The 22,238-nt window shown below is 41.4% G+C and overlaps 1 protein-coding gene across 3 annotated transcripts; it reads right to left on the bottom strand.

Moving 5' to 3' along the window:
- Positions 1 to 1,007: 1,007 nt before the first annotated feature.
- LOC129816320 (interferon-induced helicase C domain-containing protein 1-like) lies at positions 1,008 to 21,169 on the bottom strand. 3 transcript variants are annotated; one of them, XM_055870647.1, is made up of 16 exons: positions 20,543 to 21,169; positions 14,637 to 14,811; positions 14,301 to 14,477; positions 12,820 to 12,891; positions 10,193 to 10,413; positions 9,171 to 9,381; positions 7,863 to 8,080; positions 6,420 to 6,521; positions 6,157 to 6,280; positions 4,599 to 4,814; positions 4,236 to 4,492; positions 3,845 to 3,994; positions 3,432 to 3,593; positions 3,096 to 3,289; positions 2,755 to 2,848; positions 1,008 to 2,189 (listed from the first exon to the last, which is right to left on the bottom strand). In XM_055870647.1, exons 1-16 carry the CDS (start codon positions 20,981 to 20,983, stop codon positions 1,995 to 1,997), a joined length of 3,009 nt encoding a protein of 1,002 aa, XP_055726622.1. In that variant the 5' UTR covers positions 20,984 to 21,169; the 3' UTR covers positions 1,008 to 1,994. The 3 variants fall into 3 exon arrangements, with proteins under 3 accessions (XP_055726622.1, XP_055726625.1, XP_055726624.1); XM_055870650.1 differs by lacking the exon at positions 20,543 to 21,169 and adding an exon at positions 18,490 to 18,537; XM_055870649.1 differs by lacking the exon at positions 12,820 to 12,891.
- Positions 21,170 to 22,238: the final 1,069 nt, after the last annotated feature.

Below are 22,238 nucleotides of genomic sequence, written 5' to 3'. Positions count from 1 at the left end.
AGGAGAACTGGTTTTCTTTCACTGTAACTATGGTGTTCACCGAGTAGCTTATTATGCTTCCTTTCTGACCAAGGACCCTTCAAATGGATGATTATTCAACTTCACCACGTTCACTTTAGTCAGCCATAATAAATAATCAACAGTAATGTGATTTTAAATGTCAAATTAGTTTGTTGATTCACTGCAGTGACATTTAAAATCAAAACATTTAAAATAAAAAATGTCATTGTCAGTTTTGTTTTTGAAGTGACCCCGTTTTGCTCATGTGTCTCAAAAAGTAACATTTCTGTCTTATTCTCCTATAGATAACGAATACCTGCATAAAACGAGACAAGGCAACATGATGCTTCACAATGCCGAAACACAGGATTTCTTTATATATATTAGCAACAAAACATTTGTGAGGTATTTTTCATGCAAATATCATTTTGATGAGGCTTCTCGTTAAATTAATTTAAAAACACAATTTGTATGTATTTCTAATGTGCATTAGTTTTACTGACCATAGTAGCACCGATTCTGTATAGGCATTCATCCGCTAGTGGAATGACAAGTCAACTCCGCACACTCTCTGGATGCCAAATAATTAACATAACGCAGAAAAAACGAAACTTAAGCACACCAATTTTTTTTTTACTCCTTCCAATTAAAGTTGCACTTGGCTTCCCTTATTAAACTCCAGGATACAACCGTAAGGAAATGTTTGGAAATGCTTACTAGTCACAGGGATGCCTCCTCGAAGTCAGCAGCCCAAATAACTTTCAGAGGGCGCTGAATTTGTTAAGATTTAGGAAGTGGCTTTTCTATTCACCACATATTACAAGTAGTCCAGTTATTATCAGTGAACATGGGTAACAATTGGAATTATATAGAATACATTCGCAAGTTGTGGAGTTCTAGGCATTTTGTGAATAAATAAACATTAATTTGTATGTCTGCTAAGTATATACAGTTTATTCCATGCATGATTGTGCCAAGAGACAGAAAGGTTTGAAAGCAAACACAGATTGAGGCAAATTTCCTGGTCAATTTATTGTCTCCTCATACACTTTACACATGGCAGACATTTGTATTTTGGAAATATTTAGAAAGCTATGAATTTAGGATTAAACAAAACAATGAAGAAAAAAAAGTAAAGACAGGGCACCCATATTCTTTCCTTTTATTACTCCCTGAACTATCAAATCACAGTAGCCAGGGCAACACATCACCATACCCCTGGACAGGTCACACCTGTGACATTGGCAAAGTGATAAGTGAATTTACTGACAATGCACACACACAAAAAAACACCTGTCTAGTGTGTTAGATCTAAACATAAACATGTGTGCTGACAGGTGCACTGTAGTTTAGAAAGTACCAAAGGGTCTGGGAAAACACCAGAGGATCCCGAGGGAGAGGAGGTGTGTCAAGAAGTTCAATTTCATCTTTAGTTTGATCCATTCATGATGTATGCAGTGTCTGTCACAACAACAGCTCATCTAGGAGCACAGATTAGAAATGTTTTTAAAGAAAAAAGAAATGGAGAAAAATAAAATGTTTGTTTGCACAGCATATTCAACTAGTAATCTCTCTTCCTGCTGAACCAGTTGTCACAAATCAGTGATTAAGCATGGAGATATCTATGGCACATAGTAATGTCATATTTTCTCCATTATCTTTTTTTCAATCATAAAAGCACATTATTCATTTGATTCAACATTTTACTGATAGTCATTGTCAATAAATTGAATAATACAATGATTAATTAATGACAATTAAAAGCAGCAACTTGTTAAAAATAAGACACCTGAAGCCCCCATATCATTCTGCATCAATGATAGCTTTCACAATTAAAAAGATATGAGCAAAGTCACATTGTAAAAGCTTGCACATGTGTAACTTCAAATGAAAATGTAAGGCTGATTTATTCAATACAACTACCACAGATACATGGAGCTGCATGCATTTGTTTTGATTCTTTTCGCAAACCAATTCTTGTAGTTACCATATTATTACATCGAATCTTCATCCTCTGAACTTTCGGCCACAGATCGAGCGTGTTCAGCATAGTCAAAGGCAGGTAACTGGATACCCAGCTCGCTCCACTTGTTGACGTTCTTCCTCTTTTCATCATACGTCACCAGGAAGTTCTTGACGTGAAGACAAGGACACTCGATTCCACGGTAGAGCATCATTGAACCCCATCTCTGCGGGAAGAAATCGATGTGAGTGAACAGTTGGCTTTGTAACATGCACTTACAGTAGATATAGATTGAAATGTTTGAATATCTATTCAGGGATTGACATTAAGGGTTGCCCTATTGCCTTGGGCAAATGAACTAAGCAGTCACGCAAGTTGAGCCTGCTCTGAAAACAACCAAACAGAAAGAATTCTAGTAGCCTAAAACTGATCACTTGGGTTTCTCCCAATTGTTTAAGTGAAAGACAGACACTTTTTTGGCATTTATGGCAGTCGGGCAAGTTGAGCCTGCTCTGAGAATCTTTTACTGATAACAACCAAAATACAATCATTCCACTACCGATCTTTCTGATTCCTCCCATATGTCTAGGTGTAAAGTAGGTCATATATGGCTCTCCTGCATGTAAAAAGCAAATGTACATTTTTAGGCAAATCTTCAGGCAACCAAAAGAAAACACTCCTTACTTGCTAGATTGGCAAGTGCCTTTCAAACTTTAACGTAAATTGTTGTCTATTATAGGTCAACACCAACATCTTTCTCTCTACAGAATTAGGACAGGGCATAGGCCTACCTGTCCACAGTCTTTGCATGCTATGAAACCATTGGTCTCGTAGTCCAGTAGCCTCTTAACAAGTGAGGTGTTTTCTCTTTGAATGAAAAGTTCCCTGCAAAAGAGAGAACAGACATTGTTTCAATAATAACTTACATCTGTGGTTGAGGGGCTGTATGTAGACTCAAGGCAAGCATTTTAAAATGTGAATATAGGGGTTTGGGGTATATCTTTTAGTTTTCTAATGCTAGAACGTGTGTACAACACATCTTTACCAACAACCGTGTACTGTATATTAGGCTACAAACTTGCACAGGTTGGGTTACTTTGACAAGAGGACAGCTGTTTGCAGCAGAACATACTTAAATTGGGGTGTGACGTTGACTCTGTGCATATTTTCAATGATTTCAACATCTTCCCCAGAGCAGACTGGTTTGTTGCAGCTTCTACAACTGAACTTCACTTTGGACGGGCTCTCCTTTTTCATTCCTTTCTGCTTCTTCTTGGTTGTTCGCACTCTTTCCTCCATGATCGCCTGAATCTGGAATTCTTCAATCTTGCAACAAACAATTAAAACGCAATTAGTATATCTTTTTTTGTGTGTTGTTGACGTTACTCAACTAGGTTTAAGAAATCAAATCTTAAAATATATTTCATTTAGTATCAAGCTGGCAGTTAAGAGTTGAGAGGAGACTTACCCTCTTTTCATATTCCTCTTGATCTAATTTCTTGACTTTATCGATAGCTTTGCTCATCATCTTCTCACGGTACTCGTTGACACTCTCTCGTTCAGCGACCCCAGAACCCTCCCCCGCCACTAAGGTATAACTACTGTCCTCAGCTCTGCCTCTGCCTCGGGCCTACAAGACACAAACACAGTAAACATGTTCTCATTAAACCATGGCAGTGAGCGATTGAAGTCATGTGAACAGCATGATAATGCGGATTGAGTTATACAGTGAATACATTGTCTGCTAACCAGTGAATACTATTTATTTGGCGAGTTAGCAGACGATACAGAATCTAAGTTCATAGTTCTTAGTTAATAATGTGGATATTGACTAATAATGACATGTTTTTGACAAAGCCAGTTAACCTTGAAATCACTGACCTGAATCATAGCGATCTCATTGGTCACAAGCTCATATCGTATCACAAAGTTACATGCTGCTATGTCCAGACCCTCTTCAGCCACTGTCGTTGCAATCAGTAAGTTGATCTCCGCATTCTGAAACTTGTTCAAAACATCCCTTTGTTCTGCCTGAAAAACACAAACGTGGGGAAAATATATTATTCAATACAATGTAATTAAGCACAACTTTACACAGCAGAAGATGTATGACAATGTGCATTAATCAAACAAAGATGAACCAATTTGATGTAATACTACTGTCATCCACTTAAGTACATTTTCACAGTGAATGTTTTCAAAGTAATCTATAAGTAAAAAAGCAGACTTGGCTGACAGCCAGCCTTTGTAAAATGTGAAACAGTGCACTCACAGCGGTCATTGGTTTCACAACACTCTGGCCTCCTCCTCCAATCACATGGCAAGCTTTTACTCCGACTTCCTCGAACTTGGAGTTCTCCTGAACCCATTGAGCTAATGCGATGGCACTGCGACGGGTCTTTGTGAAAATGATCCCTCTAGCCTTTTCTCTAGATGTAAACTCATGCAGGATTTTGGTTCTCAGCTTAGCTAGGCTATTATTTTCATACTGGGGAAGCTTAGCCAACTCCTGCAGTTTCACTTTGCTATCTGCAAGAAAGTAGATTTTGAAGAAAGACGTGAATAATAAACTCCCAGGTATCTATGTAGGGCTACATTACAATGTACTAAAAACATTAGATGTACAGTAAGCTACCTTTAAAGAGTGTGTAAAGGAATCTTTCTGTGTCGGTCTTAATGATGGCCTCCTCGTCCTCTGGGGCCACTTTCTTCTTCAGCTCCTCGTCAAAGTATTTGTCCAGGAAGCTGAAGGCATCCCACATGCGGATGGTTTTGCCTAGGTACAGGGCCTCGTTGTACTGCCGTAGATGCTCAGCACAAACTCGCACTTTTTGATTCTCCTCTTTTGCAGCTGTAGGAAAACATCGATACAATGCTTGTACACTGAACAAAAATATAAATGCAACAATTTCAAATACTTTACTGACTTACAGATCATATAAGCAAATCAGTCAGTTCAAATAAATAAATGAGGCCCTAATCTATAGATTTCACAATTGGGAATACAGATATGTATCTGTTGGTCACAGATACCTTAAAAAAGGTTGTGGATCAGAAAACCAGTCAGTATCTAGTGTGACCACCCTTTGCCTCATGCAGCGTGACACATCTCCTTTTGCATAGAGTTGATCAGGCTGTTGATTGTGGCCTGTGGAATGTTGTCCCACTCCTCTTCAATGGCTGTGCGAAGTTGCTGGATATTCTGGGAACTGGAACACACTGTCGTACACGTCGATCCAGAGCATCCCAAGCTTGCTCAATGGGTGACATGTCTTGTGAGTATGCTGGGAATGGAAGAACTACAACATTTCCACTTCCAGGAATTGTGTCCTTGCAACATGAGATGTCCATTATCATGCTGAAACATGAGTTAATGGCGGTGGATGAATGGCACGACAATGGGCCTCAGGATCTCGTTACGACACAGAACTGCAGTCAGGTCAAGACCCTGGTGAGGACGATGAGCCAGCAGATGAGCTTCCCTGAGATGGTTTCTGACAGTTTGTGCAGAAATTCTCTGGTTGTACAAACTCACAGTTTCATCAGCTGTCCGGGTGGCTGGTTTCAGACGCAGGTAAAGAAGCCGGCTGTGGAGGTCCTGGACTGGCGTAGTTACACGTGGTCGGCGGTTGTGAGATCGGTTGAACGTTTTATGGTAGAGAAATTAACATTGAATTCTCTGGCAACAGCTCTGGTGGACCTTCCTGCAGTAAGCATGCCAATTGTATGCTCCCTCAAAACTTGAGATATCTGTGGCATTGTGTTGTGTGACAAAAATGCTAATTTTAAGTGACCTTTTATTGTCCACAGCACAAGGTGCACCTGTGTAATGATCATGCTGTTTAATCCGCTTATTGATATGCCACACCTGTCAGGTGGATGGATTATCTTAGCATCGGAGAAATGCTCACTAACAGGGATGTAAACAAATTTGTGCACAAAATTTGAGAGAAATACGCTTTTTGTGCATCTGGAAAGTTTCTGGGATCTTTTATTTCAGCTCATGAAACATGGGACCAACACTTTACATGCTGCATTTATATTTTTGTTCAGTATACTTTTGGGGTATAACAGGGTGTCTATTATTCAGTTATGAAACTTGGTATAGAGAATGGATGAAATATATTTAGATTACGCCTCTTATTAGTAGCCCTCCAGTACAAAAGAACATGAAAATAAATGTGTTCCCTCACCATTTTGTTCTTTCTGGACCACCCACTGCTCATAGTTCTGGGTGCCTAGGTCGCAGGTAGGGTTCAGTTCAGCATGGATGTGAATGGCATTCATGATTCCTTTGATAACATCGCCAAAGGGATCCTGACAAGAGAGAATTAAACAGATGTAAGAACATAAATACATTTACAAACTTCAAAAACTCAGGATAATGTATATATATTATTTCATGAAAATCCACATCTCTTTCTACTGGGAATAAAAATGTAAAAAAAAAGAGTACCTCTTTTCTCTCTTCGGCAGTGGCAATTTTTTTGTGCGGTTCTTTTTTGTTTTCCCCAAGGTTCCCCGTCATTATTTTGTATGCGTCCAAGTTTGCGCAGATCTACAAAAGACAGAACATGAATTGAACCAATGAGCAAAAACATCAAAACAAATACAAATACGAGGTTTATTAGAAACCACCTGCCTCTGTAATAAAGATCAGTCACAATGCTTAGCAATGCAATACTGTACTTCCAAAGAAGTGTTCTATTAATCAATCACACAGTATATTCATTGGTGGAAAAAGTACCCAATTACCATACTTGAGTAAAAGTAAAGATACCTTAGTGGAAAAGGACTCAAGTAAAAGTGAAAGTCAGCCTGTAAAATACTACTTGATTAGAAATCTAAAAGTATTTGGTTTTAAATATACTTAAGTATCAAAAGTAAATGTATAAATAATTTCACATTCCTTTTATTAAGCAAACCAGACGTCACTATTTGATTAAAAAATAATAATGTATTTACAGATAGCCAGGGGCACACTCCAACACTCAGACACCATTTACAAACGAAGCACTTGTGTTTAGTGAGTCCACCAGATAAGAGGCAGTAGGGATGACCGGGGATGGTCTCTTAATAAGTGCATGAATTGGACCATTTTCCTGTCCTGCTAAGCATTCAAAATGTAAAGAGTACTTTTGGCTGCCAGGGAAAATGTATGGAGTAAAAAGTACAGGAATGGAGTAAAAGTTGTCAAAAATATAAATAGTAAAGTCCAGACACCCCCAAAAATCGACTTAAGTAGTACTTTAAAGTATTTTTTACTTAAGTACTTTACACCACTGAGTATATTAAAATAAAATAACAATAACATCTATTTTGCATCACCACTTCAGTGTGACCCGTTGAGAGTTAAAACCAAAAGCTGTTTCCAATATTTTCCTGTGTGGTGAAAAAAAGGTTTTATTTAAGTAGGCAAGTCAGTTAAGAGCAAATTCTTATTTACAATGATGGCCTACACCGACCAAACCCGGACGACGCTGGGCCAATTGTGCACCGCCCTATGGGACTCCCAATCACGTCTGGTTGTGATACAGCCTGGATTTGAACCAGGGTGTCTGTAGTGACGCCTCTAGCACTGAGATGCAGTGCCTTAGACTGCTGCACCACTCAGGAGCCCAACGTAGGCATGGTTAAAAAAGGCATGGTGAGGTTTACGGCTGCCTGGAGTGCGGAGGCCATGTGGAACATTGGAAACAGCTTGGCTGAGCACTGAGCAGAGTAGTAACTGAATGAGGGAGGGACAAAGGGCGGGTGGGGCTTGACAGGGAGGGAGGAAAGTGCTTAATGAAAAGAGGAAGGGCAAGAATGAGAATGACAAGGGTGTGTGTCTAGAGAGAGAATGAAAAAGAAGGAGAGAGAAAAAAAGAGATGTAGCCTAGTAGTGTATGTTATTTACTCGTAGAATGTGCTCCTCTGCTTTATCAATTTTCTTGGCTCCCCCGACGCCGGGTGAGGCGGTCAAGCCTAGGATCTGTGGGATGGCCACTGTATCCTTCTGCTCTTTCTTTAACTTGGCGTTCTTGTGCTTCTGCTTAAGGTAGCGGATCATGATGTGGTTATAGACTCCTCCCTTCTGTGTGTGGTGGCACTCATCGATCACAATCAGTGACAAATCTACATGGCAGAAACAAGGAGCAAATACACTCAATGCGATTGTTGGAAGACAAAATGAAACATATTGGTTTAACGTAAGAACGTGTCATATAATGGATATAGGAGACAGCTGGTGTACATTTCAAATGAAACATTCCTGCGGTTACTCGTTCAACAATCTAAAACTTCCGCCCAGGCCAGATTGGTCTGCTGATCACTTTGTCTCCTCTAAAGTCCGATTTTCCCATTACATTGTGCCATGGGTCTGGTTATATTGCTGTAGGGCTCCTAGGAACAATAGTTGGCTCTAGCCTTACTACCTGTATTCAACATTCCCTTTGTTTTATCTCCCATAATGCTAGTGCTGTAAATATACTTAAGTGGCTTATTGACACCCACAAATTTCACCCTCCCTGGTCTGGCTCTATGTCTGAGGCCCTCCTACATTAACCACTACATTTCTAGGAAGTCTACGATCAATTTTCCACCACACTGCATGACTGCTGTGTCGCTAGAGTCCATTTCTCAGAAAGGTTTAAATGTGAATTTCACAGCACTGAGAGACGTGTGATGAGGTATGAACATCCACAAATGCAACTTTAAACAGAAGTGCTATAATTCCCTTCCCCAGAGGGCATAAGAGTCTGGAGTGGAACATTCAGTCTGATGCAGTGACAGAGGCTCTCATGTGAATTTGATCAGCCACACACTGATGGCTTGAACAGACGTGTGGCCTGGAAAGCAGCAGAAAAAACCTAACCCTCTCAGGCGTTTCAACAAACAGCATATGTTACACTGAGGGATATTCCACCTTGGACTGGCGAGTGCCAGCAAGAGCAAGCAGGAGAGCCGGAAGCAACTGACTGACAAGAACCTGTCAAATTAATTCTCAGAGGGAACACGTCCTGTTTACTTTCCATTCCAATTCCAAACCCCGCTAACGTCCATAGCTGTGGCCAGCAAACTGACTTTGGACTAAGGCGGAGATAAAACCCATGGTCAAAGTTTTACATAAACATGCCTAGCTTACTGTAGATATGTTTCCCATTAACATTACTCCCATCCCAGATTTAGTCATTAGGAAACTCAGTTCAAGAAAATGATGTCAAACCTGAAAGTTTAATCCCATCGTCATCTCCACTGTGAGCCCTTTCCAAGTAGTTCTCCAGAATCTGGGCTGTACAGATGACGATATCGTTTTTCTGGACAATGTCTGTGAAGGAGATTTTGAGCTGGGAGTCCCCACTGACCCTCTCAACTTTGTATTTGTTTTTAAGGAACTTCCAGAACTCTGTGGAGTAATGTTGCTCTACCAGGGGCACCTGAAGGAGAACATATCATTATTAGAAAGACTAGAGGTTATTCACATTCAATATGTCAGTATGCACTTAGCTGGTGCATATGTACAGTTTCTGTTTGAAAGTACAACTATTTATGAACAGAGGTAATACATTTTTTTGTTTAGACTGACAAATTGGATGTGTGTTACAATAATACGTGTAACAAGATGACATATTTCATGTTTTTTAGTTTGGGGAGGTACTCAAGTTATTTCTACTTCAATGAAGATGCATATCATGTTGTGTGTTTTATTGAATACATTTCTCAAATTGGATCGGGAAAAAGAACACTAAGTAACTTCATAACACAGTCATACGTGTAGGGGTGTGCATCTTTTATATGCAGTGCTTGACTTGGGCAGGAGCTCACTGGAGCTGAGTACGGCCACCTACATTTTTCTACTGCTGGACTTCCTGCACCTCATATAATATTAGCTCAAAAGTATTGTGAAGCTCCTGCACTTAAATATAAACAGTACCGGCACCCAAAATGAGTACCAGCATACCCTACATGTGAACCGTGCTAGATGTGATATGACAATGGTTTTTCCAATATAGAAAAATAGCATGGGAATGACTGCCAAACTGATTGTTGTTAAGTGGTGTATTTTATTACTCTTAAAGAAATGATTTGTGTCGAGTAGAGACTAACTGTGTCATGCCCAGTACTGTACTGTGCTAGCAGCTTTCTTTGTGATCTCTATAGGCCTAGCGACAGTATGTGATAATAAACACATACATACAGTACAGACACGGTTGTGTGCACGGGACATTGTATGGGAAACTGGAGTACCTTGTTAACCAAGACAACCACTTTCCCTGGTCGGCCCTCTTTCCTCCTGCTGTCCAGATGTTCTTTGGTAATATAGACAGCAACTCTGGTTTTACCACTTCCTGTTGGGAGGCATATGATGATGTTTTTTCCCTCCAAGGCGGGCCTGGCCACGTCCATCTGATAATCTCGAAGAACAATGACAGCTTTTGGGGAGCTTTCAGCAGCAGCGGCAATGCAGCCTGTAGAGGAGAGGAGAGAGGTTCAGATCAAAACTGTTGTCCACATCAGCACCCTGAAAATCCTTCTTTATCCCACCTACTCCCCTTCACCAACATTGACTGAAGTGGATTTAACAAGTGACATATAAGGGATCATAGCTTTCACCTGGATTTACCTGGTCAGTCTATGCCATGGAAAAAGCAGGTGTGCTTACATGTATAACTACAAGGAAAACATTTTAATCTCCCTACGCATACATTGTATGTTAGAGGTCTCTCGTCTGAAGTAACATGATTAAATTGGACTCCTGCAACACAAACCAACGGAGAGTTATGGTGTCCTAAACTCAATAGGAAAAAAAAAGTGAACTTTGTGCTCTCCTGGTCTTTTATCAGCAAATCCCAGACTTATTAGAGAGGAGATTCCACTATGGTTAATGCCATGTCAATAAGATATGAATCCCACAGAATGTTTTTCCGCCTGATGGAGGAAGCAGAATGCAATATACTGTATTTTAATGAAGTACTCCCAATGTCTTCTTTAAGCCGCGGAGCACACATGCCACTGGTTTATGGAAACGCACCATAACCCCATATGTATTGGATCTGCTCACATCAGGCATTCTGCCCAACGTTCAGAGTAGCTAAATAAATAAAAAATCCCCAACATGTGGCTGAATATGGTGACTCACGGTCTTGATAGCAGAGTAATGTAAGCAAGATTGAGAGTAACTCAAAATAAAGGCGATACAAACAGACACACAGTGGTGTCATCAGAGGCTGGTTTGAGTGACAGGAGCTGTCCGCGTCGGTGTGTTAGGCTTCACCTGGCCCGAGGCCTCCTGCTGGCTCATCTGGCCCGTAACATTGACGTCCAATGACTCATCACTCCGCATCATCATCATGATGTCACAGACCCCTTGTGGCGGATTCATGGCATAAATATCAATTGGCTGATTTATAAAAAGCCTATTAAAGTGAACTAATCAGTCACATTTTTTTATGTGAGGTGAGACAACTAAAAGTTTTGCCTCTAAAAGGGCAAATTCCTTCATACTTAAATTGATGTCAAGCGTGTGAAACATGTGGAACCCAAGGCATCACTGTCTAACATACAGTACCAGTACCTACTCATTCCAGGGTTTTTCTTTATTTGACTATTTCTTACATTGTAGGATAGTAGTGAAGACATCACAACTATGAAATAAATATGGAATCATGTAGTAACCAAAAAAAGTGTTAAATAAATCAAAATAGATTTAACATTTTAGATTCTTCATAGAAGCCACCCTTTGCCTTGATGAAAGCTTTGCACATTCTTGGCATATTACTGAATCATAACCATGTAACAACATCCAACTCTTCCTTTAGTCCCTATATGGACTCTAAATAGCATGCGTTTGCAATTGGGAGCTTTGGCTATGCTCCGTCCTCTTTAACCTGTGTGAGGCTTGTCATGATACACATGGAACATATTCTCTGAGCCAAATAGGACAGGTTCTAGGAACTCTTCCATTCAAACTTGTCTCTCATTCCATTTCTCTCTCACCCAAACTATGGATTCTCCTCCAAACGGAAAAAACAATTGAACGTTCCTTTCATTCTATCATATTCAAAATGTTAACTAAAGTACAAGCAACAATGCTTATTATAACTTTACTATAATTACAAATTCATCTAATGATTTTCAGGGATCTGAATTATTCATCAGCGCAACACCTGGTTTTGATATTCGATTGATCGAGGTCCTGACAGATGTTATGGAATGTTTAAAATGCATAAAACAATGAAGAGAGCTTTCAAAGAATGTAATGAGGACATGATGCAATATAAGACTAACATCACAGCAGGTTGAGAAGAAACAACAATAACTTTTCAGGAAATTTGACTGAGTGAGCAACTTGAGGTAAACGTATGAAAGGAATAGCAGACTGGATTTCATTGCACATTTGGCCTTCATTTGAGCAAGCTTTGCAAGCTCCCTCTCCTTCTCCTACATAGTTTGATCATTCAATCACTCATTCCCAAAAGTGTTAAACTGATTCCACCATTATCGTTTCAAGATGAATGCTAACAGACACAGTGCAAGTGCTGCTAACTTAATCCAAAACTGCAGACTGTAGACTAGAGTGAGGGATGATTAGAACTCCCCTTCAAGTGTGACTTTGATGGTTCCCCATTTTGTACATGGTGGAGGAGTTGAGTAGGACTATATTTGTGATTGACTGATGACTCGCAACACTTCAAACTGTTTTAAAAAGAGCCTCTGCTATGAATCTAACATGTAATCCAACTGCATTATTTTCTAAGGTAATGTCAGATACAGTTTATAACTTTTGTTCAAAGAATGATTAGGGGTTGAGCTATTTTCCAAAAATTGCTGCATATGAAACAGAACAGAACAGGAGAAGTTGAATTAAATATTACCTGGCATTGAGAGATCCAAACTATTTTCTGGTTTCCCATTTTCCATGGGTTCTTCTGTACCACTATATAGGTCTAAAAATATCAAACAATAATTATTTACACAACTGACGTGCTAATAATTTTCAAAAGTTAAAGTCATCCATCTCAATGTGATAATTTCAGCTTAATGTGTTAAAATTTGCTTACACAGATGTTATACTGCACAAAATATAAATGCAACATGTAAAGTGTTGGTCGCATGTTTCATGAGCTGAAATAAAAGATCACAGATATTTTCCATGTGCAAAAAAAGATCATCCATCCACCTGACAGATGCGGCATATCAAGAAGCTGATTAAACAGCATGATCATTACACAGGTGCACCTTGTGCTGGGAACAATAAAAGGCCACTCTAAAATGTGCAGTTTTGTCACACAACACAATGACACAGATGTCTTAAGTTGAGGGAGCATGCTGACTGCAGGAATGTCCACCAGAGATGTTGCCAGAGAACCTTATGTTAATTTCTCTACCATAAGCCGCCTAAACACCATTTTAGAGAATTTGGCAGTATGTCCAACCGGCCTCACAACCACGTGTAACCATGCCAGCCCAGGACCGCCACATCCGGCTTCTTCACCTGCGGTATCGTCTGAGACCAGCCACCTGGACAGCTGATGAAACTGAGAAGTATTTCTGTCTGTAATAAAGCCCTTTTGTGGGGAAACACTCATTCTGATTGGCTGGGCCTGGCTCCCAAGTGGGTGGGCCTATGCCCTTGCAGGTCCACCCATGGCTGCACCCCAGCCCAGTCATGTGAAATCCATAGATTAGGGCATTATTTATTTATTTCAATTGACTGATTTCCTTATATGAACTATAACTCAGTAAAATTGTTGCATGTTGCGTTTATATTTTTGTTCAGTATAAATACTGTACAGTTGAAGTCGAAAGTTTACATACACCTTAGCCAAATACATTTAAACTCAGTTTTTCACAATTCCTGACACTTAATCCAAGTAAAAATTCCCTGTTTTAGGTCAGTTAGGATCACCACTTTAGTTTAAGAATGTGAAATGTCAGAATAATAGTAGTTTGTAAAACAAGAAATTTGCGGAGTGGTTGAAAAACGAGTTTTAATGACGTCAACCTAAGTGTATGTAAACTTCCGACTTCAACTGAATTTACTGCTTTGAACTAGTACTGCTTCAGTGTTTAAAAAATGTGTCTCCAATGCACCTTCCTCTAGCACTCTACTTATTTATCCTTAAAGGTTGAATATCCAACCGGGGCCGTATTCATAAAGCGTCTCAGAGGAGTGCTGACCTATGAACAGCCCCCCCCAGTGTCCATTCATTATAATCTAAAATGCAAAACTGACCCCAGATCAGCACTCCTACTATGAGACGCTTTATGGACAAAAGGCCCAGCACTACAACCTTGACTATCATGATCAATGCTGTTAAGGTCAGTAAAAGGGTATGACTGTGTTATATTGCACCTGCAGTTTCTGAGTCAGCCTCTGAAGGTTCATCCAGATGCATGCTGGTCACACTGCTTTCCAATGTCTCCTGCTCTGGGAGAAAAGAGTTCCCCGCTGCTTCTACAGGACCCTCCTCCACCATGTGATCCACATTCCCTGGAGCTTCATTCACAGCCATCAGGACACCTGGCTCATCTGGTGTATTGATCATGTTATAAATTATATCATGATGAGAAAAAGACAGGGATAGGCTAGTCAATATTTACAACTTATTCAAAGCTACTATTCAAGTTCAAAGGAGCATGGTTTAGGCTAGGATGAAGGACAATATATGGGCAATCTATAAATTCTTACCTATCAAGTTATCACCAGTTGACTCCCCTGTCAATTCTTTAAACAGGTACTTGTGTTCAGTGACCTGTAAGGACTTCAAGAAGATGGAGAACCATCCGGGCGGGAATCTCACGATTCTCCTGAGTAGTTCACGAGCACCACCCATATTTCCTCGGTTTTGACATTCAGCTAAAATCTAAAACAGAAGTAGAATGGGTTAAATATAGGCTAATGTAAGAGTTATGTACTCACATCAAAGCTGCAGTGCAGTTAGTGGCATTAGTCTGCCCTCATCTGGTCCAGAGATATATTACATAAATACACTAAGCGGACAGTGTATTAGGTACACCCATCTAGTACCGGGATGTATCCCCCTTTGCCCCAGAACAGCTTGAATTCTTCGGGACAGTAAAACATTGCTGAATTGTTCTCAAGAGACGTAACGTGTGCTAGCAAAACATTCCCCACACCATTACGCCACCAGCCTGTACCATTGACACCAGGCAGGATGGGGCCATGGACTCAAGCTGTTTACGCCAAATCCTGACTCTGCCATCCACATGACGCAACAGGAACCAGGATTCCTTGGACCAGGCAATCTTTTTCCACTCCTCAACTGTCCAGTGTTGGTGATAGCTGCCCACGGGAGCCGCTTCTTCTTGTTTTTATTTGATAGGAGTGGATTCCGGTGTGGTTGTCTGCTGCAATAGCCCATCCATGACAAGGACCGACGTGTTGTGCATTCAGAGATGCCGTTCTATACACTGCACCATTATTTGCCTGTTTGGGGCCCGCATGTCATCTTGACGATTTTTGCCATTCTCCTTCTGGCGCTGACGATTATACCACACTCAAAAATGATTTTCTGATTGTCTATGCTATTAAAATGTGGGTGAAAAGGGAAACAAATAATAAATTCTGAGTTTTTGGGAGGCCAAGGACACGGTCTACCAGTGTCCTAGCTAGCTGTGTACCGGTGTCCTCCTAGCTAGCTAACACACAGTGTCCTTCTCTCCCAACTTCCCTTGTTAGCAGAACAGTGCCTGACAGGTGGGGGCGAAGGACAATGTCCGTGTCCAGCTATCGTTAGCTTGCTAGCTACCTATCCCGCCTGCTGTGCACCGTAGTTCTCACTAGCTGGCACAGTGTCCTTTGTTCCCGTCTGCTGAACACCTGCCCTCAGCGTTCTTAACAGAATTGTGGGAAAACAGTGCTTGACAGGCGGGGGACGAAGGACACTGTCTACCGGTGTCCTAGCTATCGCTAGCTAGCTACCTCTCCCGCCTGCTGTGTACTGGAGTTAGCTACCGGCGTTGTCGCCCCGGCTTTTCTTCTGTGGAATATATCGGCGGTTGGCATCCAACGTTACAGAGCATTACCATACTGGTGCATTAATGTACTGGAGCGCCCCCGCCTCCCACCTGTGTACCGAGAAGAGTGCAATTGCGTTGCTGCATGTGGGATAAATCCATTTGAAATCAATCACTTTTTTACAGCACCCCTTTTGAGTTGAACGAAAACATCCATCCATACATACAGTGCCCTCAGAAAGAATTCACACCCCTTGACTCCCCCCCCCCCCCCAAAAAAAACTGTTACAGCCTGCATTTAAAATTGATTAAACTGAGACTTGGTGCCACTGATCTACACACAATAATATGTGGATTATTTTTTAGCTACTAGCTAGTACAACGGTAGACAGTGTTTTCCTGCAGTACTGTTAACGACGGCATGTGTTCGGCAGGCATTAGCGAAAGACACTGGGTGATAGGTAGCTAAAAACCCTATCCCAAACCCATATCTTAAACATTTGGAATGAGTGCCGAAACGGAATGTTTTAACCCTATCCCAAACCCATATCTTAACCATTCGGAATTAGTGCCTCAACTTAACCCTTATAATTTGAAATTTTGAGAAATGGAACGATAGAGTGCAGCAGGAGCAACAATCCCATGACTGGATCAGAAGGTTTTGTGTTCGATCCCAGTCGTGGACACTGGTTTTAATTTTTATATTAGGGTTTTGGATTTTTTTCTTTTCTTCTATTTGACCTTTGGAGAAATTAAATGATACAGAGCAGCAGGAGCAACAAAAACACTTTTAAATTTCACTTTTGGAGAACGTGAATGAATGTCTAATTCTGCAGTGAGACCTTGTTGAGCTACCGGTGTCACCCCCGCTACACTCCTGCTGTGTACCGGAATCCTTCTAGAGATAACTAGCTAGCTAGCTAACAGTGTCCTTCGCTTCCACCTGCCGAACACCTGCCCTCGCCGACGTTAATAGAACTGCGGGAAAACAGTGCCAACAGGCACACTGCCGGTGTCCTATCTATCATTAGCTAGAAAGCTACCTATCCCACCTGCTGTGTAGTTAGAACAACCTTTTGGACCAGAGCAATGGGATTATGTCCATCCACCACCCACAACACTCTTGTTACAGAAATCCCCCTGCCGAGGGCACTGTGGGACTAATTTCCAGCGTGTTTTGTTGTTGTTCATGTGTGGCTGGAGCTGCGCTGACTGACTCTCACCAAACCTCACCCTTTCTTGCCTTCACATGAGATCAATATCACCTCCAGCTCATGGCTTCAGCCAATCCGAACAATAGCCATATGTCGCACCCCTGTGCACGTGTAACGGATGTGAAATGGCTAGCTAGTTAGCGGGTATGCGCTAGTAGCATTTCAATCAGTTACGTCACTTGCTCTGAGACTTTAAGTAGGGTTGCCCCTTGCTCTGCAAGGGCCGCGGCCTTTGTGGAGCGATGGGTAGCGATGCTTCGTGGGCAACCGTTGTTGATGTGTGCAGAAGGTCCCTGGTTCGCGCCCGTGTCGGGGCGAGGGGACGACGTAAAGTTATACTGTTACATTGATGCTGTTGACCCGGATCACTGGTTGCTGCGGAAAAGGAGGAGGTTGAAAGGGGGGTGAGTGTAACGGATGTGAAATGGCTAGCTAGTTAGCGGGTACGCGCTAGTAGCATTTCAATCAGTTACGTCACTTGCTCTGAGACTTAAGTAGTCTTGCTCTGCAAGGGCTGCGGCTTTTGTGGAGCGATGGGTAACGACGCTTCATGGGTGACTGTTGATGTGTGCAGAGGGTCCCTGGTTCGCGCCCGTGTCGGGGCGAGGGGACGGTGTAAAGTTATACTGTTACACACGCTCTAGCCATGCAGTCTCTCTAGGCCCGGATTGGCTTTGCAAATCATACTTTACAAATATCTATTCGGGTCTGTGTATTTATCTCCTGTATAGCATATTTATTATATCAGTTTTTGTCCATTACAGAACCATATCCATGTATAAACACATTTACATACCCATGTTTATCTTCTCCTGTGTGTGAGTAAAGTTCATGTAAGGTAACTTTTAGTCTGATTTATTCCCCTCTAACCAAGGGGTGTCAGTGACTCACAAAACAGTAAAATACATAGAGCCGGATCGCTCTCTTTCAACTCTAGCAAAACCTAAGCCTACTTGATGGTAATTGTGCTCACTGTTGCCCCTAGGGTCAGGTTTTGAAGTAATTTCCCAACATCCTCAGGACATCGATAAACGTCCAATTTCGACGTCAATCTTGAACGACCTGAATGGGTAGCTAGTTAAAAACTCAGATAATACTGTTATTTCCTGTTTGACCCACATTTTAAATCGCACAGACAACCAGGGGAAATCCAGAATATTGCCATGCAGGAATGCCCTGATTGCGAGCCGAAATTGTACATTTAGGTCATCATTAATAATCTGATTTAATAAGAGTTAAAACATTTTTTATTGATTTATTTAACCAGGCAAGTCAGTTATGAACACATTCTTATTTACAATGACGGCCTACCACGGCCAAACCCCGGACGACTCACATACAACTACTTACAATTTCACGGTCCTCTATGGTGAGAATACCTTAACCATTCTTAACCATTCGGAATTAGTGCCTCAACTTAACCCTTAAAATTTGACATTTTGAGAAATGGAACGATAGAGTGCAGCAGGAGCAACAATCCCATGACTGGATCAGAAGGTTTCGTGTTCGATCCCAGTCGTGGACACTGGTTTTAATTTTTATATTAGGGTTTTGGATTTTTTTCTTTTCTTCTATTTGACCTTTGGAGAAATTAAATGATACAGAGCAGCAGGAGCAACAAAAACACTTTTAAATTTCACTTTTGGAGAACGTGAATGAATGTCTAATTCTGCAGTGAGACCTTGTTGAGCTACCGGTGTCACCCCCGCTACACTCCTGCTGTGTACCGGAATCCTTCTAGAGATAACTAGCTAGCTAGCTAACAGTGTCCTTCGCTTCCACCTGCCGAACACCTGCCCTCGCCGACGTTAATAGAACTGCGGGAAAACAGTGCCAACAGGCACACTGCCGGTGTCCTATCTATCATTAGCTAGAAAGCTACCTATCCCACCTGCTGTGTAGTTAGAACAACCTTTTGGACCAGAGCAATGGGATTATGTCCATCCACCACCCACAACACTCTTGTTACAGAAATCCCCCTGCCGAGGGCACTGTGGGACTAATTTCCAGCGTGTTTTGTTGTTGTTCATGTGTGGCTGGAGCTGCGCTGACTGACTCTCACCAAACCTCACCCTTTCTTGCCTTCACATGAGATCAATATCACCTCCAGCTCATGGCTTCAGCCAATCCGAACAATAGCCATATGTCGCACCCCTGTGCACGTGTAACGGATGTGAAATGGCTAGCTAGTTAGCGGGTATGCGCTAGTAGCATTTCAATCAGTTACGTCACTTGCTCTGAGACTTTAAGTAGGGTTGCCCCTTGCTCTGCAAGGGCCGCGGCCTTTGTGGAGCGATGGGTAGCGATGCTTCGTGGGCAACCGTTGTTGATGTGTGCAGAAGGTCCCTGGTTCGCACCCGTGTCGGGGCGAGGGGACGACGTAAAGTTATACTGTTACATTGATGCTGTTGACCCGGATCACTGGTTGCTGCGGAAAAGGAGGAGGTTGAAAGGGGGGTGAGTGTAACGGATGTGAAATGGCTAGCTAGTTAGCGGGTACGCGCTAGTAGCATTTCAATCAGTTACGTCACTTGCTCTGAGACTTAAGTAGTCTTGCTCTGCAAGGGCCGCGGCTTTTGTGGAGCGATGGGTAACGACGCTTCATGGGTGACTGTTGATGTGTGCAGAGGGTCCCTGGTTCGCGCCCGTGTCGGGGCGAGGGGACGGTGTAAAGTTATACTGTTACACACGCTCTAGCCATGCAGTCTCTCTAGGCCCGGATTGGCTTTGCAAATCATACTTTACAAATATCTATTCGGGTCTGTGTATTTATCTCCTGTATAGCATATTTATTATATCAGTTTTTGTCCATTACAGAACCATACCCATGTATAAACACATTTACATACCCATGTTTATCTTCTCCTGTGTGTGAGTAAAGTTCATGTAAGGTAACTTTTAGTCTGATTTATTCCCCTCTAACCAAGGGGTGTCAGTGACTCACAAAACAGTAAAATACATAGAGCCGGATCGCTCTCTTTCAACTCTAGCAAAACCTAAGCCTACTTGATGGTAATTGTGCTCACTGTTGCCCCTAGGGTCAGGTTTTGAAGTAATTTCCCAACATCCTCAGGACATCGATAAACGTCCAATTTCGACGTCAATCTTGAACGACCTGAATGGGTAGCTAGTTAAAAACTCAGATAATACTGTTATTTCCTGTTTGACCCACATTTTAAATCGCACAGACAACCAGGGGAAATCCAGAATATTGCCATGCAGGAATGCCCTGATTGCGAGCCGAAATTGTACATTTAGGTCATCATTAATAATCTGATTTAATAAGAGTTAAAACATTTTTTATTGATTTATTTAACCAGGCAAGTCAGTTATGAACACATTCTTATTTACAATGACGGCCTACCACGGCCAAACCCCGGACGACTCACATACAACTACTTACAATTTCACGGTCCTCTATGGTGAGAATACCTTTAGCAAAACAGTCCGAGCAAACATCAGTAGTCTTCATCCCCAAAAGACTTGGCGACAGAAGTTCAATTAGTCTGACGCAGTTGTCATTCTCTGCCTCCAGAGCAGGACATGGAGGGCTATCCTCCACGTAGGTGGCCGCATGTTTACAACCCCCAGCTGACAGTGCATCCACAAACTCCCTGAACCAACCGTTCGGAAGTGGCCGGATCCTGATGATTGTATCAATAAGTAGATCCGCTGCCTTTAGATTGCTCTCTTTTCTCGCCTTAGTTCGGATCAAGTCCTTGTTGTCATTGTCTAAGAAGTTCAGGTGATCCAGTACAAACTCGACTTCAATGAGTTTCCGCAGCCTAGGTCTGAAGTCCTCAATCAGACTGATGTTGGCGGTGTTATCTTTGTCAGCGGCCATCGATCAGGTTGATCAGAGATATACACGAAATGCCTGGTCACATCGAAGTCCCGAGTCACGTAGACAAGCACACGGAGGAGTAGGCTAACTGCAGTGCAAATAGTTAAATCAACATGCGCCAATCGAGATTCTATTCCCGTCAATGCAAACACTTTCAGTTTCGTTTCTCCCTCTGCAGTCTGGTTTCCACCAGTTACCACAGCCACAAAGTCAAAATATTAACGACAACTAAAATTTGCTATTTAGTCTTATTTTAAGGTTAGAGTTAGGCATAAGTTAAGCAGTGTGGTTAGGTTTAAAATAACATTTTAAGAAGATACATTGTAGAAATAGGCGAGGTTTATTTATTTATTTTTATTAACAACAAATCAATACAGGAAGTACATGTGGGAACACAAGTATATATGAATAATATACAATTGACAATTGGGCTAGGGGCGGGGCTAGCGGGTACAATATCACATTACACAAGGCCCTTAAGGGACATACATACACTGATAATTCTAACAGCTTTTTTGTTAGAATAGCATTTAATTGTCTTAAAATACAGTTCAATTTATTTTTGTAAGGTAAGAAAATTTACATTTGTGAATAGGAAATTTGGCCAAAAGAATAATGAAATTAATTACATAAAAATGTTTCAGCTTATTTCTATCGTAGGTAAGATTCCAAGCAGTACATCTCTCCATAGGCGAGGTTTATTACTTTGTGGCTGTGGGAACTAGTGACGACACTGCAGTCTCGAGGAAGCACTGCCGTATAATTGCCTACCACTAGAGCAATGTATTGATAAAAAAACGAGCTGTTGACTACTAAACTTCCAATAAATGGAACGATTGAGGAACACCAGTGTGATTTTTAGCAAAGGGAAGGGAACGCCTCCAACCAAGGCGCATGAATACAGGAGCAAACTGAAGTGAATAGGAAATTCAGCAACACTTGATAAAGTGCTTCATTATTATAGTAAAAAAACAACCCATTTCGGTTTCATAAATTTCATCAAGACTTTACAGATAGAAAAGTGAAGATGGCTTTTATATATTTCAAAACAGCCACCTATGGATTCAGGGACCAATCAAAATACAAAACAAACCAGCCTGGTCTCAGAGCATTTCGTATTATTCTATTCATAAATTCTGAGACACTCGATTTAGTATGATATAATGTTTGGTATGGTTAAGTTAAAAAGATGGGTGGGTGTATATCGCAAACATCTAGCAACCCAAAGGTTGTGAGTTAAATTCTCATCATGGAC

This window comes from Salvelinus fontinalis, chromosome 19 (genome assembly GCF_029448725.1).
Source record: "Salvelinus fontinalis isolate EN_2023a chromosome 19, ASM2944872v1, whole genome shotgun sequence".
Classification (NCBI taxonomy): Eukaryota; Metazoa; Chordata; class Actinopteri; order Salmoniformes; family Salmonidae; genus Salvelinus; species Salvelinus fontinalis.
The sequence above is the reverse complement of the archived record's forward strand: the minus strand, read 5'-3'. Positions and strand labels throughout refer to the sequence as shown.

Bases quoted from the DNA above. Each gene is read 5' to 3' on its own strand.
- LOC129816320 (XM_055870647.1), bottom strand. From the start codon at position 20,983: ATGGCCGCTGACAAAGATAACACCGCCAACATCAGTCTGATTGAGGAC. The intron at 4,493-4,598 runs GTAGCTTACTGT...ACTTTCTTGCAG, and splicing joins CCTTTACACACTCTTTAAAG to ATAGCAAAGTGAAACTGCAG. The intron at 3,995-4,235 runs GTGAGTGCACTG...TGTGTTTTTCAG, and splicing joins TTGTGAAACCAATGACCGCT to GCAGAACAAAGGGATGTTTT.